Source organism: Cnephaeus nilssonii (genome assembly GCF_951640355.1).
Source record: "Cnephaeus nilssonii genome assembly, chromosome: 11".
NCBI classification, from domain to species: Eukaryota; Metazoa; Chordata; class Mammalia; order Chiroptera; family Vespertilionidae; genus Cnephaeus; species Cnephaeus nilssonii.
Window position 1 is genome coordinate 21,340,917 of NC_137082.1, and position 24,107 is coordinate 21,365,023.

General features: G+C 35.8%; 2 protein-coding genes across 8 annotated transcripts in view; one reads left to right on the forward strand and one right to left on the reverse strand.

The window, feature by feature from the left end:
* Positions 1-24,107, reverse strand: part of MACROD2 (mono-ADP ribosylhydrolase 2) — a gene marked incomplete at its 3' end in the record, with an annotated part of 1,993,251 nt that overhangs the window by 1,669,236 nt on the left and 299,908 nt on the right. The gene's annotated exons all lie outside the window — the stretch shown is intronic.
* FLRT3 (fibronectin leucine rich transmembrane protein 3) lies at positions 8,642-22,486 on the forward strand. Of its 3 annotated transcripts, none has more exons than XM_079785138.1 (3): positions 8,642-8,979; positions 17,202-17,958; positions 18,971-22,486. In XM_079785138.1, exon 3 carries the CDS (start codon positions 19,014-19,016, stop codon positions 20,961-20,963), a length of 1,950 nt encoding a protein of 649 aa, XP_079641264.1. In that variant the 5' UTR covers positions 8,642-8,979; positions 17,202-17,958; positions 18,971-19,013; the 3' UTR covers positions 20,964-22,486. The 3 variants fall into 3 exon arrangements, with proteins under 3 accessions (XP_079641264.1, XP_079641266.1, XP_079641265.1); XM_079785140.1 differs by having other exon boundaries at positions 17,202-17,403; XM_079785139.1 differs by lacking the exon at positions 17,202-17,958.

A 24,107-nucleotide genomic window follows, 5' to 3' on the forward strand; every position in this document is an offset into this window, starting at 1 on the left:
GTAAGCTTTTTGAGCCTACATAGCATCTACTTCTCTTAGAACTACATATAGATATCATCTTCAGAGTGCTCAGAACAAGTTCTTAGACTGGCACCTGCTAAATAATTATTAGATACCAGCTATTTTTAAATGGAGATGGTAATATTGTATTATTTAGTCAAGAAAAGAAAAACATTTTTTGTTTTTTCAAGAATACAGGATATAAACATGATATAAAAAAGTATTGTATAATTACTTAACATTTATAATCACTTATTTCTACATTTATAATATTTCTACTTCCTAAAATAAAGCTACTTCTACTTTCTATCAAAAATATATTTCTATATTCTGTTAGAAAAGTATTCTGGAAACACATAAGATGCAACATATTTTTCTCTAACTTCTTCTAAATTTAATATAGAAAGATTTGTTTGCAAAGAACAAATAGTACCAACAATGACAACAATAATAATGATAATGTTAATAACTTTACGGAATTACAGGGTATAAAGTATAGTTAAAACTGTTAATTTTTACCACACTTAAAATGCTAAAGTAAAATTAAAGTAAATGTTTTAAAAAGATGTAAATCTTACTTTCAAAACAGTTTAGGCATTTAAACACCAATGTTAAATTAGCATTTTTAACATCAAAAGTCTGTCATTCATATTTTCCCTCTTCTTTAGTCAGAGAACAAGCTTTGCTCTTTGTCAATAAGATATGATCTGTTAAGCTTACTTCTGACTTGCCCCAGGGAAGAAGGGGAGCACAGAATTACCCATGGACACTTCAGAGTGACAAATCTGTTCCTTGGGCCACTGAGGAAAACAAAGAGGGACTGCTTGGGAAGCAACTCAAAGAGTTCCATACTGCTTCTATGTAAACATGAGAATTAAACAACTACCATAAGCTTCCCAGCTTTGTCCTAAATAAAAATGATTAACTTTACAAAGTAATACTTTTTAAATTACTTTTAATCCATCCTCATTTTTTAAAATTAAGAATAAATGTTCATTAAAGTATAAATTTTGGCAATGTTTGTGCTCTTTTAATAAAATTTGTCAAATCCAGATCTTGATTTTTAAACACACATAGATGAAACCCTAGCTAGGCATTTATAAATTTGTAACACTAACACATTTTAAATGTCAAACAAAAGGAATAAAGCCTTAACTATTGAAAGAATTATAAAATGCTTTTAAATTCCCCAAATTTAAGGTTATTAAACACTCAGAGTATGAAGGAAGTGAAACAGAGGGGACTATACATGTACTTTAATCAATATATAACATCTGTGTCAAAATCATACTCAGAAAATTAGATTTATATTTTACAGGAAATGATCCAATGGTAAATGTGACTTAGTTTTAACTTACTTTTATTTGGAATAGATGATACTATAGAACATTCACTTTAGTCCAAATCTAATTGATCGCTAATACTTTATCCCTTAAAAAAAATCTTTAAAATAATCTATTTATACCAGCTCCCAGGGAAAAGAAATATTAATTGTAGTAAATCTGCTTCTCCTAGATAATACCAATGAGGGGCAATTTCCGTAGTCATTTATAAACAGACATAATATTAAACAGTCTTTGACTCTACTTTAAACATGTGTCTTTCAGCATGAGACATGTTTATGTACCTAAGTAATTTGGACTGCAGGGACACAGCAACCAATCCCTAAAAGAGATCATCTTTAACACGAGGAGAACTACAGAGCTGTTTCCAGAAATAAAAAAAAATTGACAATTTCAGGAAACCCTCCTCTCAGAAAGTCTTTTGTGTACTTAAAATTAGCACCAAGACTCTACAAAAAGTGAAACAAAGTGATTAAGAGCAATATATAGCTATAGAAAGAATCACATGGCTTCCAGCAATCCACTTGTATGTAGTAGATACACATGTCAATAATCAGACATATAGTGATCTGTTCTTAGTATCTATTAGCCATCTCTCCCAAGCTATGTTTTATTCTGATCATCTCCAAGGATAAGGGTTCTGTCCTTTGATTTGTAATTACGTCTCAGAACCAGTTTTAGATACTGTTATCTCAAGGTCTGAGCATATAGGACAGTGAGCAGAAGCATTTCTCAAATTGTTTCATTCCCAAAGATAAACTGAGAAAATATACAGCTCAACTTAATGTTGGTGGACTGTGCCTTTTGAGCCGATCCTGGCCCCACTCATCACAGTGAAGATAAAAAACAACCATGCCCAGGGGTTAGCTCTGTTTTGCTAAGTGCTTTCTCAGATTTAGGAATGAACTCTTGCATGCACCACTTTATTGAAGTTCATCATAGTAGAAGGAGGTGGGTCCCAGATCTCCATCTGCATAAATGAGGAAACGGAGGCTCAGAGGCTTGAGGTGCTTTTCCCAGGGCCATGCACAAAAGTATCAGAGGGAGGCTTCATGCACTTGGCTAGCCTGACATCCTTATTTTCCCCAAGATTAAGGTGACCAGATTTTAACATTGGTAAAGTGGGACACCATTGACCGGGGGGGAGGGGGAGGGGGAGAACGGGGGGACGGGGGGGGGGGGGGAGGTTCTTTCTTTTTTTTTAATATATTTTATTGATTTTTTAGAGAGGGATAGAGAGAAACATCCATGAGAGAGAAACATTGAGAGAAACATTTATCAGCTGCCTCTTGCACACCCCCTACTGGGGATGTGCCCGCAACCAAGGTGCATGCCCTTGACCGGAATCCAACCTGGGACCCTTGAGTCCGCAGGCCGACGCTCTATCCACTGAGCCAAACCGATTTATGCCCAGGGGGGCGGTTCTTGATTAAAAATTTGGTCTATATTGTAATCGCTTTTGGTTTTTTTAATAAAAGGAAATTTACTTCTTAGATCATAGTTAAATTTGCATCCTCTTTTCTTACTCATTATGTTAAAAATCTAAAAAAAATAATTTAAAATTATATTATAAATTATTATATACATATTGCTTAAAAACACAGTAAGTAGGTACATAATTACATGAACATATTTTATTGTTAGTTTATAAATTAAATTAATTTGATTGTTATAAAGTAACTATATTTTAAAAATTATTTTAATCCTATATTTCTTTCTAAATAATAACAATACTAACTTGTATTATTTTTCCTCTGAATTTGCCGTAACGTAAGTCGTAAGTGTCACTTTCAAGGCCGGCACTAGACTTTTTGCCGCCACTATAAAATATAAATAATACGAGTACTGTCAGCTAAATTCAAGAAAATGTATGTATTTATGAAATAAATAAATAAATTACTTACCTAAATTATCTGAATAGCTGATTTGTAATGACATCACTTGTTTAACTAGCTTACTAGCACGCAGTACGATGTGTATCGTCTGAGAGACAATTACAAAATGTTTTGGTCGTTGCCAATCCCAAAAAATGCCATTGTTCATTAAGTCCAAACAATGGTGGTCGAATTCTAACAACTGATCAACAATGCGAACTTTGATAAGCAGTTCTCGATAATCAGTTCTCAACAATTATTTGTTATTATTAAAGTTTAACATTATAAAATTAACAAAAATAATATAAAATTCATATCCTGGCTAAATAGCCACATGGCCGCTGAAACCGTATATTCCCTTTCCGTTCTCCCGCCGTTCCCTAGCTTGTCGTGCATTCTTTCCAAAAATCGGGACTTTTTTTAAAAATATATTTTATTGATTTCATACAGAGAGGAAGGGAGAGGAATAGAGAGTTAGAAACATCCATGAGAGAGAAACATCAATCAGCTGCCTCCTGCACACCCCCTACTGGGGATGTGCCCGCAATCAAGGTACATGCCCTTGACTGGAATCGAACCGGGGACCTTTCAGTCCGCAGGCCGACGCTCTATCCACTGAGCCAAACCGGTTTCGGCAAAAATCGGGACTTTTTTAAAACGCCGCTGGACGCGGGACAAATTGTTAAAAATCGGGACTGTCCCGCCAAAAGCTGGACGTCTGATCACCTTACTCAAGGTCCATATTAAAAGTCTCTTTTTTGTTGTTGTTTTTGCATTTTAAAACAAAAGGAAAAGGATGACAGGATGCTAGAGAGTGAGAAGGGGTCAAGGACACATCCTGTATCAGCTGGAGTGGTGTAGTACATGTCTGCACGGCCCGACATGAAAGCCCTGGATAGGGAGGAAAAGAGGGATCACCAGGCTTTCAGTTCTGTACTAGCCAGCTGCCTCACCCCGTCACTTTGGGCTAGGTACTGTACTAACCACAGTTCCTCCTTTTTTCCCCCCAGGAAGCTAAACGAGTGCTTTTTTCTCAGTGTTGTCGTTGCTGTTGGTGTGTGTGTGTGTGTGTGTGTGTGTGTGTGTGTGTGTGTGTGTTTCAGTCACCCTTCTCCCAGTGCCTGAAGCTTAACAGTCTAACACGGGTATTGGGGGGAAAGAACAGTTACCAGAAAGTGAGCAGATAGGCGGGCAGGCAGAGAAATAACTCCTTTAATTTTGCTTTGATTTCTGTTTCAAGTCCTGTAATGACAGATCTCATTCCAGTGCAGTATGTTTTGGAAATATACTTAAAAGGGGAATGTGGTTGTTTGTAGGTATATTTTAAGTGTCAACCAATAAAAAACAAATACCAGAACAGCTTAATATAGCATTTTACAAACCTTTTAGTATTCTAAGGCATCTGTGACCTGCAGAAATCTAATTGTTTCTCCAATACTCTTTGGAATTGTTCAGAAAGATGTGGTACAGTTTCTAACTGGTACATTAAGCATCTGGCCTGACTTTACAGGATCACAGATAGCTGAGTGTGCACTCTCTCTCTATTTTATTAACATCCCATCGGCTCACGTTAAGATGTAGTACTGATGTGCCCTGACATGCATCACTACCTGTTGACAGAAAAAAACTGGGCTAGACTTGAGAGGGTCTACAAACAGAAAATCTTTTAAAGATGTTTTGGCAATTTAAACAGAAACTCTGGCTTAAAAAAAAAAAAAAAGAAGAAGAAGAAGAAAGAAAAAAAGAAAAAAGAGCAGCTTCAATTTTACAAATTTATAAAACATGCCCAAGTTTCAGCATGCCAAATTCTCTGAAAATTAATCTCCAGCATCCATTCCCTCCTTCTCTAACTAACAGTGCCCCATTTTCCTTTGGGGTATACCCTCTCCCCACTCTCCCCATTCTCACCCATGTGTTTGAGTGGGATTGACCCCACCTATAGCTCTCATGGGGGCATATGCTCACCAATATACCCTTCCACCTTCCTGTAATAGGATTCTGGAATGAGCATATGAGCAAGTTTAAACAAATGAGATAGAGTGAATCACAGGCTTCTGTGCAGGAGCTTATGGAGGTGACTGCCTTTCCCCTGAACACTGCAACATGGGAATGTGATGTGTGAAGCCTTGGAGGAGAGCCTGGAGCTGCCATGGGACCTTTGTACATCTGAGGAGGCTGCCAACACTGAAAAAAGCAGAAAACTAAGAGACAGAAACTGCATTCTTGTTGACATATTGTAAGCCACGTATCCAGCTTTACCTGACCCAGACATTACATTTGAATTTCTCGGTCAGATGAACCAGTAGATTCCAACTGTTAACTAGACAATAAGGCTTGGCTGTTCAATCATTTGCAACCAGAAAAATTTCTCAACTGATAATGGTCCAAGGCATTTTATATACCAAAAGCCTTTTTTTGTTGTTGTTTTGTTCTTTTTTTGTTGTTTTTCATATACTTTGAAAACTTTATTCTCATGAAGAATAGTGAGGTGAAGAAAAATCCTCAAGAATGTTTCTTTCTGGACTTGAAAGAACTCTAATAAATTCTAAAATTACATCACAAATATCATACTGGAGGTGCACTGAGGGACACCTAGTCCTAGTAGCTTCTTTAATAGGGATGTTCAATGAATTCGTGTACAATGAATGAATGAATGAATGAATGAATGAGTAAATGAGGTAGCTTAAGCCTAGACAGGTTGAAAAACCTGGATTAAGTTGTCCCATGAAATAATTATGGATTGTAGTCACTTTCAACTAGGTGTTGTTTATAGCAAAAGAGGTTTGGTTGGTTGTTGTTGATTTCACTTAGAAACACAAGTAAATGGCAGAGCCTGGGAAATCTGCTTCCAAATCCAATCTCCCCTGTTCATCAAGGAACATCTCATGTCTTCCCAAAATAAAAAATGCAAAACAACAAATACCTTTCCAACCCCAAATGTCTACTAGAACTCAACTGAGTTCTCACCCCTGGGAACATGAGGTCATGAAATGCATGAGGACAACAGAAAAGGAATTCAACAAGAAAATCTCCTAGTTGGCCACCTCCTCCTCCATTTCCTACTCCAAAGGGAAATTTTGAAGAGTGTGAAGCAAGCTGTCCTGGGCCTTCTCCTACCTCCCATTGTGCACTCTTCTACCACTTCTGACTATGTCCTTTTTCCAGACACTCAGATGCCCTCATCTTAATAATGGCAGCTACCATTTTCTGGGTAGCTGCTATGAGTCAAGCCCTGACCTAATAAACTCATAAAGATTTAGTAATTTATCTGCAGCCATGTGGCAAAGCCAAGATGAAACCAGATATGTAGACTCTGAAGCCTTTGCTCTTGAACATTAGACTACTCTGGCTCCTCCTTTCTGAGTTCGACACTCCTTGCTGTAAGAATTAGTCCCTGCCTTCCTGTCATAGCCTACAGAGCTTCATGCTGAAATTGCCTTCCTTCTTACCCCTCCCACCAAGACAACCATTCCCTTAGTGTAGCTAATCTCCCTTGGGTAACAAAGGAGGAAAGCAACCTGAAGTAATTTAGGGTAACTCTTCATCTTTCCAGAGGCAGTACATAGTGTTTCAGAAGGGGTGTTTTCTCCACCTGGCAGAATTTCCAACAGCTGATAAGAGCAACGAGTTTTTTAAAAAAATGGAGACAGTGAAAGTCTGTATATTTATGGATAGGGTCAGCGGGGGGGCTGTCTTGAGTTTGCCTCTAAAGTCAGTGCCACTAGTACAGATTACAGTGTTCACAATATCTTACCTTCTTCTACATTTTCATTGACATCTTAAAAAAAAAAAAGCAACAATACATAATTGGTGTTCAGTAAGTTCCTACTGCCTTTATTTGCCATGTGAGGAGAGCAAAGATCAAAGCAGATAATAAGAACTGATATAACAAATGGTAGCCTAGAGAATGGATGGAAACTTCAGCACTAACTCCCAGGCCAGTCAGTACCTTAGTTAAGATCCTATAATCAAAATCGTCCAATTCTCTTTCTCTTCTGTTTAAAATCTGCCTGACCAGAAACAAGGAGGCATCGATCGGACTATTGGGCCTCAGAGGGAGGATAGGGGAGGGTGGGGGTAAAGGGGAGAGATCAACCAAAGGTCTTGTGTGCATGCATATGAGCCTAACCAATGGTTAAGTTCAACAGGGGGTTGGGGCATCCGTGGAGAGGGGTGTGGGATGGGAATGGGGGGATGAGGACAAATATGTGACACCTTAATCAATAAAGAAATTAAAAAATATATATAAAAAATAAAAAAATAATAAAATCTGCCTGAATCTGAAAAAACTGCTTTAATATGGATATAAACCCACAGGAATTTGGCCAGGCAAAAAGTCCTTTTTAAATATAACCAACTCCCATCTGAAAATAGCTTCTAGAAAGAATTTTTTCATAAAATAATTAAATCCACGAATTTGTTTTATAGTAACAGGAAAAAAATCCACCCTTTATTGAGAGATTATGTTATTCCCACCTCTCTTTCCTCCAAAATTTCAGCAGCTGCATCTCAGTGTAACTTGTCCTGCCTAACAATTTCTAAGAAACTGACTTTTCACAGACTTTAGAATTCTAAAAGTCCTGGGTTTAATTGGTGTGTCCTCAGAGGCCCGCAGAAAAGTACAATCATAGAACAATAGGGGTCAATATACCTCTTATCAAGAGTTCACCTTCTATTTTGGTATCATCCATTCTTAGAGAGGAACTCAGAAGGTTAAACGGTTATTTAAAAAGCTTATAGAGAAAGTAAATGAAGCTAATGAAGAGGCCATAATCAAATACTCCTGGAAAAGACAATTAGCTGTCTTCCTTCAAAAAGAAAAAAAAAAAAAAACATTCCTAGAAACAAACAAACAAACAAAAAATGCAAAGAAGAATGTTGTGAACCTAAGGATAAAACAAATAATATTAGTTTAAGAAAATTGCCTTCCAGGTAAATATAAAAGCAAAATTCTTCCCAGCAACATTTAAAAGTAAAACACTTATGGGCCCAAAGCAATTACTGATTAAATAGCAGAAAGCAGGTTATGAAAATCATAATTGAAAATATGATCTCCTTCCCTTAAATAAATCAGTTATTTATTTGAAACTTCTTTCTATTTATTTGTATAATAAATATTCACAATTGGGATTACTAGGCTTCATAATTATAACATTATTATAACTTGTTAATAATGAAAATAAAAGGATTTTAATATAATTCAGATGCTTTAAAAAAGCATTTTTTCTATTGTAATATTATAAATATGCTTCGAACATGCTTGCATTTTTTTTTTAGAAGCTTGCTACCACTACCTTGTTGTAGTACAACTTTAGAAAATGTTGAGATTCCAAAGGGCTGCCTACAAACCAAATGCCATCCTGGCCTTGGCAGGCTGAGGGGCTCATTTTGGCTTCTCTCACTCCCTCTAGCGTTTGCAAAGCCCATCTGCCTGATTATCCAGTTACCTCACTGAACGAGAGCTCGATTTAAGTCCTGCCCATCTATGACATCACCCCCTTCTTCAGCCACTGCGAGGTGAAGCTTTAACTTCAGACTTGGAGGTGGGCTGTGAGCAGTAAACTGGAATGCTCTCCCTCGCTCACTCCTCAGTGTAGGAGTGCTCCGAAGCAGGACAGCTCAGCCTGCATCTGCCACGGGCTTTGTGTGCACTGGACGCGGAGCTTGGGAAGAGGGGGAGGGTTATCACTCCAGGTCCCAGTCAGTGGAATTATACAGCTATAGCGGCAGTATATATGGAATTGCTTTTCCTCATCTTCCTGGTAAGTGTTTCCCATTTCTTTTTACTTATGATTGTCCCAGAAAGTTTGCTTGGTTTTGCTCTCTATAAAGAAATGACTTGGTACCACGAGGCGTCCAAATCCAAATGTTTACTCTCTCACCAGTTCCAGCAATATACGTGCATGCCAGCCAGCAAGGAAAAATTTGACTATATAGCCAAATGCAAGAAGTTACTTAAAACCTCCTTTCATAAAAAAGAAAAAGAAAAAGATAATAATAAACAGCTATGTTCTGGCTCTTGTAGTTGCTATTTAAAGAGTCTTATGGAGGACATTGAATTGGAAAGTTAAATGTTAAATATCAAAGAATATAAGGCAGATTTCTTTTTCACAGAGAGGAAAGCGAAAGGTCTTGCTAACTTGGTGTGTACTATATGTGTGGCATGATCACCAATTGCTGTTTTTACAACTGTGAAAGAAAATCAATAATCTCTCAGCCCATGAGTACGCAGTACATGAAAAGCATACATCTTGCTCACAGCGAGCTGAGCTACTCCTGGCGACTTCTTTGCCTCTGTAAGGATTAACAGCTACACCTAGATTTTAAAGCTGGCACTGCTATCCTGCCAGAGCCACTTCGGGCATTTCAGGCTTGCAAATCTCAACTAGTTAATTCAACTCGGAGGAGAGGGAGACTCTCTTCCAAACCATATCTCCTCTCCTGCACAAAGCCAAAATCCATCGCTTGGGCAAATGCAGTATGTGACTAGCATGATAATTGGCAAAGTCTACTCAGAAAAACTAACAAAGCTGAGTCTGGAAGCTATGCCTGATGTATGCAAGGAGTTTGGGGTGGTGGGGGGAAAATGAGTAGAGCCCTCATCAAATGGGGTCCGTAGACTATCCACTCACTTGCAACTTATAATAGGAAAATCTTATTATATTGAAAGAAATACTTTGATACAACAAAGCTTTCAAAAAGTAGTTAAATGTATCTTCTTTTAATTTTTTTTTTCAATGAATTAGGTCTGAAACAAAATGGTTGCACTGAGGTAAAGAGTGCAACAGGCCTGTATTTTCTCAATATTGGGGAGTGGGGGTATTTTTAATTATTTATTTATTTACCAGTAAAAGGAAAATGAATCATTGATATTTGCCAATTGTAGAACCAAATTCTCACATGGCTTTAAAAATTAGCTATTTCAAATTTTCTTAATTAACCTATCTGCTCTAAAATGCACATATGTTATTTCATTAGCAGAAAACAACATGAATAAAATCACTAGAAAAGTGAGTCAGTGGTAGCAATGCCTTTCTTTTATCGCTAATTGTATAAGCATATCCTGACCAACATAAACATAAAGAATTATTTTGTTTTCAGATATGATCATAATGCTGTCCCAAAGTGACAGATGACTGATACTTGTCTCTTTTGAAATGAGTAAAGAAAGAAATTAAGCCTTTAAAAGTAACACAAAATATTAATATTATCACTACCAATATTAATATATCATGGTTTTAATCTATAAGAAGATTAAATGAGAGATATGCCATTTAGTTTGCAAATATATGTGTGTGTGCACCACAACATATACACACATACATACACACATACATTTATTAGCCTGAGATAGAAAAACAAGGTTACAAAAAATGTGATTGCACATATTTAAGTAAAAAAGTCACATCATAAATTTTTAAATACGGAGCTTATAAACATAATGATTTCATAAATACTGTGTTCCTGTATGATACTAACCATCGTGTATTAATTGGGCTTTTCATTTCTCTGCTCCTCTACCCGCCCCCCCCCCCCCCCCCCACACACACACCTTTTAAATCAATTATGGTTAGGTTCAAAATGCCCAATTAAATAAATACTTCCTAAACATTAACATTTGTGAAATACATAATTGGGCAGCAAATAAAGTTTTTACAAAAAGAAGAAAAACTGTAAGAAATTTTGTCATAACTGAATGTGGCAGCAAAATAGAAGGTATGTTTCTTTTGCTTTCAAGTGTTAATTAAGGAGCTACCAATTCTATCAAAACTTTTTCAGAGCTAAATGAGGCGGTGTGAAATAAATTTGGTTGAAATCTTGTGGCTGTCAGACTTTGTTAGCAACCTATTAATTATCTTTACCCCAGTTTCTTCTCTAGACTATATTGCCCAATCAAATAGAAACTCCAATTATGTTCAGCATCTCCCGCCTAGGGATACAAGACCCTAATGAAAGCTCAGTGTCTCCAGATGAAAAATACAATTATCAGCTTGAAACATGCAAGAGCACTGCAGAGAGGTTTGTCTGTGCTTTTCTTGGCCACACAACCTAAAACTGCCTCCTCTTTCTGGATGATTTTCAATAATTTTAAACCCTACAAAAATCAGTAGCAGAGAACTTTCCTTGTATTAATAACATGTAAATATCTCTTCTTTCTGCTTTTTATTTTTAATATGCCAATGTTCATACCAATATTAAATGTAGTCATTTTTTAAAAATTTGGTTTAAAACTGCCATTTCAGTTAATCTTAACTTTCCTCCCCTTTTTAAAGGTGGGTGGGCTACTAAACAAAGAATGTGACTAATGGCAAGATCCAGAGCTAACTTAAAAATTCTGTATAAAGCCCCCCAAATATTCTTTTATTCAACCAGTTTATTTTAATAGCATTATAAATAATTGTTGAAAGTCAAAGGAAGACCATCATAAATGAAATCAATGAGGAAAATAAAATGCAGTAAATTTCTCATAGGCTGTAATTTCTTCCCTCCTTTTTTTCTCTCATTCTCCTTTTCCCTCTCACTCCCACCCCCGCCCCCCACCTTTTGCCCCAGAGGCCTTCACTGTTCTTCTCAACGGGAGGCTTTGTTGTAATTAAACCAGAGAAAAACTGGCCGGCAGCAGCCCACATCTGACTTGTGGTTTCTGAAAGCAGTGTTCTGGTAGCGTGTACCACCCCCCAGCGGGCAAAAACTCTATAGTAAATCTCTCAGCAATATTAATTCTCAAAACTGCATTTTCCTCTTTAGAACATAAAAAGGGCTGTTTCTCAAGTCCTTCTAACATTCTACCATTTCAAAAACTTATAAGTCAACAAACCAATTTCCAACAGAGAGATGGTTTGTAAATGCCTTCTGGGGGAAAAAACACACCCACAAAACACTTCTTTCTCTTAAGAACCAAAATAGAAATATACTTTTCAGAAAGCATTTTCCAGTTTCAGAAAGCAGATCAACATCACTAAACTTGGTAAAACATCATACTAAAACACAGTTCTGAAAACCATGTTTATATCGCACCCAAGAGCGGTTTCAGGACTTTGATTTGTCTATCGACAAGAACACCAGAGAAAACAGATCTTTAGGAAAAATGAATGAAATATAATTTAAGCAGAAGCTAAAGTTGCATTTGTTTTGCATATGCATGATCTCCTTCCTAGTCCCCAAAATCAGGTGTCAGGAGTGTATAAAAAGCTCGCTGCAGGTATTAGTGTGCTTAAATGAGAGGAGGGAGAAATTGCTCTCACACTGACAGACAATGACAGCTTTTGTTCTTTATTCTTTCACTTTCCATGTGCACAAGTTTCCGTGGCAACTTTGAAAAGAAAACCCACAGACCATATTTGGTTAAACACCATTTTTAAAGTGTGCCATTGGACTGTGGATTGATCAGTTTATGCATTTGGTGTTTTGTGGGGTTTTTTTCCTGTTACATTTGGTTTAAATCAATAACACGCTACTCTGACATGAGAAAACAAAGTGCTTTATGATCTTGGATGTTCTCACCAGCCAGCACAGTGCTTGGCACACAGTAGAGCCAAATAGTTGTTGTACTAGTGTATGGAAATTTGAATATTAGAAATTTTAAGCACAACAACCAAATTGTACTCACAACACTGAAAACGGAGTTTCAAGTTTGCAATGGGAAAATATTTGCTTAACAAAAGCAAGCATAGTTTTAATTGCAGTTGCTCAAAGTCAATGCAAACTTAGAGCATGCCCTCTGCCCCAGCTCTCTACTGCTCACCTTTCCCACTCTCTAAATTAATATCTTATTCAATCTTACAAGTCTTAGTTCTCTAATTTATTTAGCCTGGTTTTAATATCATAAAAGGGAGCAGCATTCACTCTGACGAAAGATAACATCCCAGCTTGCCTTTTGGTTTTAAGGATGCAACATTTAACTTCACAAGCCAAAATAAATGAAGCAGAATTAGATATCATTTATCACAAACCTGTTGGGGAAAAGAATCAGTAACATAAAGGGTGAAAGTAAAAATCCTTTGATTAGGAACGTTTATCCCTATACTGCACAAATAAAACAAGTTTCTTCAGCTAGAAAGCAGTCTGGATAAAACCAAGTCTGAAAAGGCACACTTGCTTCTCTGGCTCTCAGCAAACCCTTCAGACTTCATGACTCTCATGAGGAGAGTTAGAAGTCCTTCTGCTTGCCTGGCATTAAACAAAAGAATTGGAACTTTCCTGAAATCTGATGATCGTGGAAAATTTAACTACCAGACAGGCTGCTTAGAAAGCATTTTGCTGTCACTATCAACTACCCTGATGTTCTCCAGTTTGTCAGTTTAACCATATATGTAGTTTATTTGAAATACCATGTCCTTACAAAGACTTAGCATTCGCAGGTTGATAATTTTGTTGTGCTTTTGCTAGCAGCAATTTAAGCCTTCATAAGTAAACTGCTTTCCTAATTCTCTAGATTACGATTGTGTAAAATCCAATTTACCTAGAAATATTCACAGACTTAGATAAATTTGATTAAGCATGTTGTTTTTCCTCAATCTCAAGGTTTTACTCAAAATAATAATGCAGTTAACTTGGATTAAAAATTCTACATACCATTCTACTTTTAGATTTAATATTTTAAAAAATTATCAGCATTAGGAAATAATTATGTGCAGCAAATCATTAAAATAGACTAAAATAAACTATCTCAAAGCTAGACTTGCTTTAAGATTTTTTAAAATAAGCAATGATGTCAAATAAAAATCAATTTAAATCAAAGGTGGCAAATAAAGGATTTAGGGAGTTAGCAATATCAGTATATAATATAACCTTCATCTAAGTGATCAAAACAAGAAAATACCTTCTCATCTCAAACATTCCCACCTTCAAAATATTGCAGAGGAAAAGAGAAGGAATCACATTAACATGTAGATTGCCCCAATTTCTTGCTTTTATTTAAATACCAGTTTTCAATTCAGATTCAACTTCTTAAATTAATTTTCATAAAATATCTAAAAATGATAGCATGCTTATCTATTTACATACTTTCTTAGGTGTATCATGAAAATAAATTGGAGTTTTTTCAGACTTGATGATTGCATTGTAAATGTAATTTAGAAAAACTCCACAATTTTTATTTATAAAAATAAACTGAATAAAAAAGATCCCTATTAAAAATTTGATTTACCACTGAAGTGATTATGTTTTTCTTCTTTTTGCTACAGCTTTAAATACAACATACTAAATTACTAATTCCATTTAAAAATAATTTTAAAACATTTCTTTAAGTAGCCAGGTCTCCATTTATATTTTTCCCCAAGTTACCCCATCAACAATATTTTTCTAAAAGATCTTTTTTTGTTGTTGTTCAGAAGTAATGGCCTCTTTCAAGCCTACGCAGACATAAAGGCTCTGAAGTCCATGTTGTGGAAACCTGGGCCACAGTGTCCATGCCAGTGGGGGTCATTTTTCCTTTCATCATTCACATTCACCTACATGTTTCCATGGGGGTGAATATGTAGAGCCAGGGCAGAAAGAAGGAAGTCTAAGCTTGGGGACAGGATTGCTTGTTTTGGATGGAGAGATCTTTACAGCCTTTGATGTGCAAAAGCTGGTTAGCACTATAGTTTCAAATATAAAAGGGAAGGAGAAGATGTGAAAAAAAAAATCAAACATGAATTGAACTGTTTTGAGCTCAAGTAAAGGGAGTAGGGATTGGGGAGGGAATCTTCAGGTCTGAAAGAGTATCCTTCTCTCCAGAGAAGCCTGTTTGATGTTTTTGCCTTTTGTTTTAATGCAGTATAGGGGAGAAGAGAATGGCATTTTCCAAGAATTTAATGAGATTTAAGGCTTTCCATTAATCCCACATTATTACCACTGTTGTATTAATGGCAACGTAAGTTTACATATCAAACGGAGCAGAGGGAGCAGCTTCACAATTGTAAAACAGGGAATATAAACACATTAATCTTCCTTCTGTTCACACCATTTAGAATTATTTTTCCTTTTTCTATATTAAAAATGTGTAAGTCAATCAATCAATATGTATATTTTTCTTAGAGCTTGATTTGGTGAAATATTTATAGTTAGATATAAGCTTTATCTCTGATTATCATTAATTATCACCTTAGACATAATTGTGGCTAACCTGACTCGAACAATCAACAATTTAAAAATCTCCATTCATCAGCATCATCTTTCTCAACTTCCGAGTATGTACTCGAGTATGAGAAATGCCTGATTATTGGTAACATTTTAAGCAGGTTCTCACTTAAGATTTTTATGTTGTTTTTTAATTAGTTTCTAATTCAATTTAACAAAAGTAATTGTTTTTCTAAGCTTAAATTAACCAAATTATTTTATACTTTGAATAATTTTCAAGCTTATAAAACATTTACAGAAGAAACTCTTTAAAGTAACTTTTTCATTATAATTTCAACATTTTGGTTTTCCATTTTCACATACTGAAAAAGCAACAGTTTGCAAGAAAAAAAAAAATGCACTGTAGAAATTCAACAACAATAGTGAGCAAAGCCCTGAAGGTATCACAGTAAAACTTCATATTAAACAATAAATCATTTAAACATTCCTCTGTGGGCACATTGCAATACCCACTTGAGACTACTTTATCCAACTGCTAACTGCTATTTTTGTTTCACATTGCCTAAATAATAAATTAAATTTATCTGCAATTGTTTAAAGTTTTCTTTTGTTAATGCAGTTTGTGATAGCATTGGTATCTGATAACAAATTAAAATAAACTAAATTTTCCAAAACAACCAGAAACACAAAATTTGGCCTTGTTTAACATTCACTTTCAGTCGTGTTTGAATTCTGGAACAGATGCTATCCTTGTTGGATGCTAGGTAATTACAGGGGAAGAAGCAAATTGCTTCTGCTTTTTTTCCTTAATTTCAGGGTCAAATATTTCCATGATACTCAGATGTTCCCTACATATACAGAAAGCCACTGAGCAGGTAACCCTGGATTACAGATACTGATCCTACCCACCTCCCCCATCCACCAAACACAAAAAACAACAACAACAACAACAACAAAACACACACCACTTCATGTATATTAGGCAATGGACAAAGCAGTCATCATTAAAATCAGTGATCTCTTTGGTCAAGGCTTAAGTCTTGAAATGAAAAATACACTTGTTGGAATTTTGCCTGTCCATATTGGAACCTAGAGAGAAATGCCTTGTCAGGTTTGATATGCTTTCCTAATGTTCATTCCAAGGATACTGATGGAAACACTGTCCTTTCTACTCCAAATACAGAGTTTTCCCATTTGCTAAAATAAAATTATATTCTCCTGAAAAACAAATTATGACTTTTGGCCAAGAAAACCTGATAACTGGAGTTTTAAGATCATCAACTCAAAAACCCCTCCAAGGAGGAAGGTGATGAGTGCACATTCTGCACTTGGGAAAACTGAGGCCCACAGGAAAAATTAAACAGGGCGTTGAGCAAATCAAAAGAAAAGTGTCTAAAGTAAATTTTTTTCAACTCTTTAGATTGTGGATTGTATCATTTTGTAAAACCATGTCCAGAAATGTTTAAAAAGTCACCATGGTATTTCTGTAAAAAAAAAAAATCCTTGTTCTGTATTTACCTCTTTGACACATAATTGTTTTCTTCTTTTTTTATACTTTATATCATTTTATATCTAAGATTTAAAAGTGAACTCTTAAAGATTGGCCTGACCTGAATTCCAAAGCCATGGAAGGGGCTTACTGCCTCTTAAATGAAACTTTGCTCTGTGTTTAATTCAAAGTGACATTAATGAACAGTTAACAAATTATCTGTTTGGTGACAATCTCAACTTCATCTCTTACTTTATTAATATAATAAAACGGGATGTAAAAAAACAAAGAGCTCATCTTATCCCTTTTCACTAACTACTGTGATAAAAGGTGTTTTGCTTAAAGAAAGAATTAAAGTTAAATTTCTAGGAAGTCGCTCTAATATGTTAAAGTTCATTATTAGAAGTTCATTAAAACATTTTACTTTCACAGGAGATGCTCAGACCCAGTATGCTTTAAGGAAGAGAAATATAAAGGAAATCTATTATGCTTCCTTTTTTTTCCATGAAGAATATTTGAATTAAGTTTTCTTTACCTCTTAAAAAAGAATACCTGTTCTTGCATAACGTGGCTACACCAGATATTCTAAGAAAGCAGCAAGAAGCAAAAGCTGGAAATAGCTATTTCACAGCAGGTAATCATACCTCAGGATGTAGCTACTGTACAAAGTTTATACTTGGATAACCCTGGATGGGAATAAAGGTGGGGGGTAACTGCCTGAAAAACCTATTACTATACAGGCCTTAGCATCATGAATGGCTTTCTTCATGAGGATCTGAAGTTACTATCTCTGAACACATTGCACAGAAGAGCCAATAAGAATTTCAAAGAAAGCAATTTCCACTAAGGGAATTAAGCTACACAAAAGAAACCTTCACACAGAAACTCTATCAGAAAGAAAAAAAAAATACATAGGAAGCCATGTGTTCTACATAGTAACAGGAAGCTGAATTGTTTCTGGCCCCCACTTTAATGAGCTTGCCCACCATGCTGAACCACAGCTGGAATGTTCATTGACAACAGCGAGCCTGATCTGGAGGTGTGTACGTCATAGGATTACTTGAATAAACAGTGAAGAGCATTTCCAAGGACTAAACAAGAGTTTATAAGTCCCATCCCCTCACCAGGAAAATAATATATGTGCATTGGATTTTCACTCACGCAAAATTTACTCACATCGTTCAATAAGGTAGGAAGTCTTTTATTTTCATGCCTGAAATTATAAAGGCTAATTAATACCTAAACGAGCAGAAGAAATTATATTACACAATAGATCAGTCTAAATCTATAATTCTCCAGCCATGGAGAAAGTTGAATCATAATCTAGATTAGAACTTGAAGAAAGATAAATGCATTGTGAAAACATATTGTGAGATAGAATATAATGGAAAAAAATGTGCACAAAGCCATTAAACCATGTAGTACAAAACATATAACAAAATGGGAACAAAAGCAAGACCTAGTGTAACATGAAATGGAATTTCATTAGTTGGATGTATTAGCTATGTAATTCATTCTTTCCCTAAAGTAGATGAAGAAGATTTCTTCTGCTTTTCTTGCTAGAAATACCCATCTAACAATGTTTAATAAAATAATAAAAGAAAAAGAAATAACGTAAGTAATGAAAGCAAACAATTAGCTATACTGGGATTCAAGATCTCAAAAGGTGTGTACCTATTCCTAAATAGTAAAAGAATTGATTATTTTTTTACTACACATTTCTATTCCTGTACAGTCAACTTCATAAAAAGTAGACCAAAAAAATTTGGTTTTTAAAAACAGTAACATTATTATCTTTAAATGAAACAAATTATATTCTTATGTGTCAATTCATTCTGAATATTAAGAAAAAATTAAATATTTGATCAGCCTGGTCAGTGACTGGCTACAGAATTGATATCAAATGAAAATGCTTTCAAATATTCAGCAAAACTTTAATTATATTTAACATTTCAAACCAAATGGGTTTGGGACAAGATACTTCTTAATTTAATATCAGAAACATTTAAGATAGAGAGATTATATGATTGTGTCCATTGTTTGTTAGGTAGCAAAAAAAAACCCTAAGATGCAAAAAAAAATCAAAATATTAGAAGTGATTATAGATGTTTTAATTTCCACATCTATTTTGAATATAATCTGAAGTATGCTGATCTGATTGCTTTCTGTCTTTTTTTTTTTTTTAACTCACTGCATTGTAGGGCTCTGAAGCTACCTGGTATAAAGACCTCAACACTGCTGACCATGATCAGCCCAGCCTGGAGCATCTTCCTCATTGGGACTAAAATTGGGCTGATCCTTCAGGTGGCACCTCTTGCAGTTATGGCTAAATCCTGCCCATCTATGTGCCGCTGTGATGCAGGTTTCATTTACTGTAATGATCGCTTTCTGACATCCATTCCAATAGGAATACCAGAGGATGCTACAACTCTCTACCTGCAGAACAACCAAATAAATAATGCTGGGATTCCTTCAGATTTGAAAAACTTGCTGAAAGTAGAAAGAATATACCTATACCACAACAGCTTGGATGAATTTCCTACCAACCTACCAAAGTACGTAAAAGAATTACACTTGCAAGAAAATAACATAAGGACCATCACTTATGATTCACTTTCAAAAATTCCCTATCTGGAAGAATTGCATTTAGATGATAACTCCGTCTCTGCTGTTAGCATCGAAGAGGGGGCATTCCGAGACAGTAACTATCTCCGACTGCTTTTCCTATCCCGTAATCACCTTAGCACAATCCCCTGGGGTTTGCCCAGGACTATAGAGGAACTACGCTTGGATGATAATCGCATATCCACCATCTCATCACCATCTCTTCAAGGTCTCACCAGCCTAAAACGCCTGGTTTTGGATGGAAACCTGTTGAACAACCATGGTTTAGGTGATAAAGTTTTCTTCAACCTAGTCAACTTAACAGAACTGTCACTGGTGCGGAATTCCCTGACAGCTGCACCAGTAAACCTCCCAGGTACAAACCTGAGGAGGCTTTATCTTCAAGATAACCACATCAACCGGGTGCCCCCAAATGCTTTTTCGTATCTAAGGCAGCTGTATCGACTTGATATGTCCAATAATAACCTAAGTAATTTACCTCAGGGTATCTTTGATGATTTGGACAACATAACCCAACTGATTCTTCGCAACAACCCCTGGTATTGTGGGTGCAAGATGAAATGGGTACGTGACTGGTTACAATCACTACCTGTGAAGGTCAATGTGCGCGGGCTCATGTGTCAAGCCCCAGAGAAAGTTCGGGGGATGGCTATCAAGGACCTCAACGCAGAACTGTTTGATTGTAAAGACCGTGCCGTTGTAAGCACCGTTCAGATAACCACTGCAATACCCAACACAGTGTATCCTGCTCAAGGACAGTGGCCTGCTCCAGTGACCAAACAACCAGACATTAAGGGCCCCAAGCTCATTAAGGATCAACGAACCACAGGGAGTCCAACAAGAAAGACCATTGTAATTACTGTGAAATCTGTCACCGCTGACACAATTCATATCTCTTGGAAACTTGTCCTGCCTATGACGGCTTTAAGACTCAGCTGGCTCAAACTGGGCCATAGCCCAGCATTTGGATCTATAACAGAAACAATTGTAACAGGGGAACGCAGTGAATACCTGGTCACAGCCCTGGAGCCTGATTCACCCTATCGAGTCTGCCTGGTTCCCATGGAAACCAGTAACCTCTACCTATTCGATGAAACTCCTGTTTGTATTGAGACTGAAACTGCACCCCTTCGAATGTACAACCCTACAACCACCCTTAATCGAGAGCAAGAGAAAGAACCTTACAAAAACCCCAGTTGGCCACTGGCTGCCATTATTGGTGGGGCTGTGGCTCTGGTGACCATTGCCCTTCTTGCTTTAGTGTGCTGGTATGTTCATAGGAACGGATCGCTCTTCTCAAGGAACTGTGCATACAGCAAAGGGAGGCGAAGAAAGGATGACTATGCGGAAGCTGGCACTAAGAAGGACAACTCCATCCTGGAAATCAGGGAGACTTCTTTTCAAATGTTACCAATAAGCAATGAACAGATCTCAAAGGAGGAATTTGTAATACATACCATATTTCCTCCCAATGGAATGAATCTGTACAAAAACAATCACAGTGAAAGCAGTAGTAACCGAAGCTACAGAGACAGTGGTATCCCAGACTCAGACCACTCACACTCATGATGCTGGAGGACTCACAGCAGACTATGTCTCGGGTTTTTTAAACCTAAGGGAGGTGATGGTAGGAACCCTGTTCTACTGCAAAACACTGGAAAAAGAGACTGAAAAAAAGCAATGTACTGTACATTTGCCATATAATTTATATTTAAGAACTTTTTATTAAAAGTTTCAAATTTCAGGTGACTGCTGCGATTGATGTAGTGGAGATGCCTGAACACAATTCTATATTTTAGTATTTTTTAGTAATTTGTACTGTATTTTCCTTGCAAATATTGAAGTTATAAACCATTTACTTTGTGTTCTACTGAGTAAGATGACTTGTTGACTGTGAAAGTGAATTTTCTTGCTGTGTTGAACAATCAGGACTGCATTCACATGAGATCCTTGTAGTATAAGCACAGGCCATTTTTCACTTTGGTATTAATAAAATGTAAAAAATAATACCTGGATGAATGAGAAAAATTAAATTTCAAAAAAAAAATATTTATGAATTAATGTTCCAATTATTAAATTTGTATTATCCCAGTGGTTTTCAATAAATCAAAATATGTGAAGTAATGGGCAATATCAAACTTGCTGCATATCTCCATTTTCAGTCTAAGAAAACTAGATATCCTTAAGAAAGCAAGTATATCTTCTGAACTGAATACATCAGCTGGCTTAAAAGGTGTGTGAGGTCTGTTATTAACAACACTTTGAGAATAAAGGACTTCACAAAAACAATAAAGTAAGCATGTCTCCAAGTTAGGGGAAAAACTTGTCCTTAGAAAAACATAAGAACTTAAACTTGAATAGCATAGTGAACACAGATATCAGAATTGCATTTTGGTTTTGCCTATACCATCCTCATTTTTGAAAAGTGAACTCTAAAGATATAATTGTTAGTGTTTATACTGTTTTTTATCACAAAGGATGTCAAACCAACCTTATACATATTAAAAAGGTAGCATAACAATAAGAAATTCCCCTCAACAATGCAGAGAAAGTAGTACTTTAAATAAGTGAGCATTTAAAAGAAAAATAAATACTAGAAATCAAACTTAGATTCTGTTTATGTGAAATGTTTTGACACTGTACATAAATGTTCAATTTACTTTCACAACAATCAAGATTACTGCCCATTACTATCACTGTTTCCCAGATATTACATACTGGTAATGAACTTGTAACATTTCTTTCTAGCTTCCTACTGAATTGTGAGCTATTACTTGTTTAAAAACCACATCATTTTCTGTTGCCATGATTTTTTTTTCCCAACAAAAAACCAAAGTGCATTGTACGCCCTTTGGCCAGTCTTGTATGTGCCTTGATCCAACGCTACATGTATTCAGCTTCTAAAATTCGACAAATTTTTCATACTTCCTTAAATATGAAAAATTATGGTCTTATTGCTGAATAAAACAAAAAAAAGTACAAAATAGTTGTGCTTGCTTTTTCGGGATTATGTTACTATCACTAAAGTAGCAAATTGCCCAGCACATTAGTCTAAGCACCCCCATGTATTTTTCTAGGCATAAAAATAAAACGTTGGCTACAAATAAAATAAAAAATAGCAGTATCTTGAGCTTGTGTATCATTTTACTTTAAAGAGTTCAGTGTTTCATGCATAAATTAATTTCCCAACAGCCTTTTGAAATACTCTTATTTTACTTATTCATTCCATTGATGGAAAACTTCAGGAGAGGTTTTGTGACCTTTCTGGTTTGTACCCTGCTGCCATTGTCTTGTCAGACACTTTTTAAGGTGTTCTTTGAAAAACTATTATTTTTTTTAAATAGCTTTTGGTACTGTGGTTTGGCATCAGAAGATTTGAAATCTCAGATGTACCACTTACCAGGTATGTACTTAAATACAAACCATTTATTCTTCTTAGCTTAGTTTCCTTATCTATAAAATGGGGCTATTAATAGCACCCACCTCACAGGGTTGGTGTAAGGATTAAATGAGGTGATATGCATGGAAGCTGTACAAATGTTGAACAAATTGTAAGTTACTACTATTTGGTCAAGAAAAGTTAGCCAGGTGTTTCCAGGGTTTTTGCTAGATATTGCTCCTTCTTACTATGCTAACGAATCTCTCTGCTGCCTAAGTAACCTCATTCATTATTCATTTGCCATCTTCAAATGTTTCCCAATATTTTCTCTTTTGATTCCTGTTATGGATGTCAGCTGTTTTCTAGGAATAACTTCACAAAAATAAATGTGATTAACTTTAAATATAGGAAACATTTTCTGAAGGAAACATTTGCTTTCAGAGGTTTTGAGTAGTTCAGCTGCAGTCCTGACTGAAGTCAGGGAAAGAGCTAGATGGTTCCATAAAGTTCCTATAAACCTATGAGTTTATAAAAAGCCAAAAGCCAAGAGATTATATTGACTATTTTCCAGTTAGTATACCTTTCATGACCACAGGAAATTTTGTCTTCCTGTGCATTTAATAATTTTACCTGGGATAAACCAGAAATATGTCTTGTACCAGCAAATATAGAAAGCACAGAGAGGTTAAACCTTTATTCTTTAACTAGGCTTGCTACAAAATCCAAATGCTTTGCTAAAAAAATAGATATCCTTTCAATAGAACAAAACCACAAATCAACTTAAAGGGCACTAAATTAATTACAGGTACATTTGCATATATCCCAAATGAAATAGTCACAATTTTTATTGATCGGATACTAACACAAAACTGTAGGGGAAATATCCAATCCTGAGTATAAAGCTTACAGATTTAACAAGAATACAATTGGTGAAGTTACAAAAAAAAAAGAGGTAAAAAGCACTCCCTTGCTGATTGTTTGACAAAAATCAGAAATTGTTTTTGGATGCAGCCTCTAGTAACCACATTAAATCACTGTGCTTACACTCTGATTCCCTATTAAAACGACACTGCACTCTATATTTCAGCAAGTCTGAGTTAGTAAAAGTATTCCCCTGTGACAAAGGAACTACTAAAAAACTCTGCTTTACTAACTACAGTTTCTAACTAAAGCATATTGTATAGCTACATGCCAACGTGACAGTTTTTATGAGGAATCCAAAGAGACCCACATGCTTTACAACACCTGAAGTGTGGGAGTTAAAGGAACCAATCCACCACTATATTTAATATTAGCTCATCTGCTGCTGAAAACAGTAGAGGCATTTAAAATTT

Bases quoted from the DNA above. Each gene is read 5' to 3' on its own strand.
- FLRT3 (XM_079785138.1), top strand. From the start codon at position 19,014: ATGATCAGCCCAGCCTGGAGCATCTTCCTCATTGGGACTAAAATTGGG.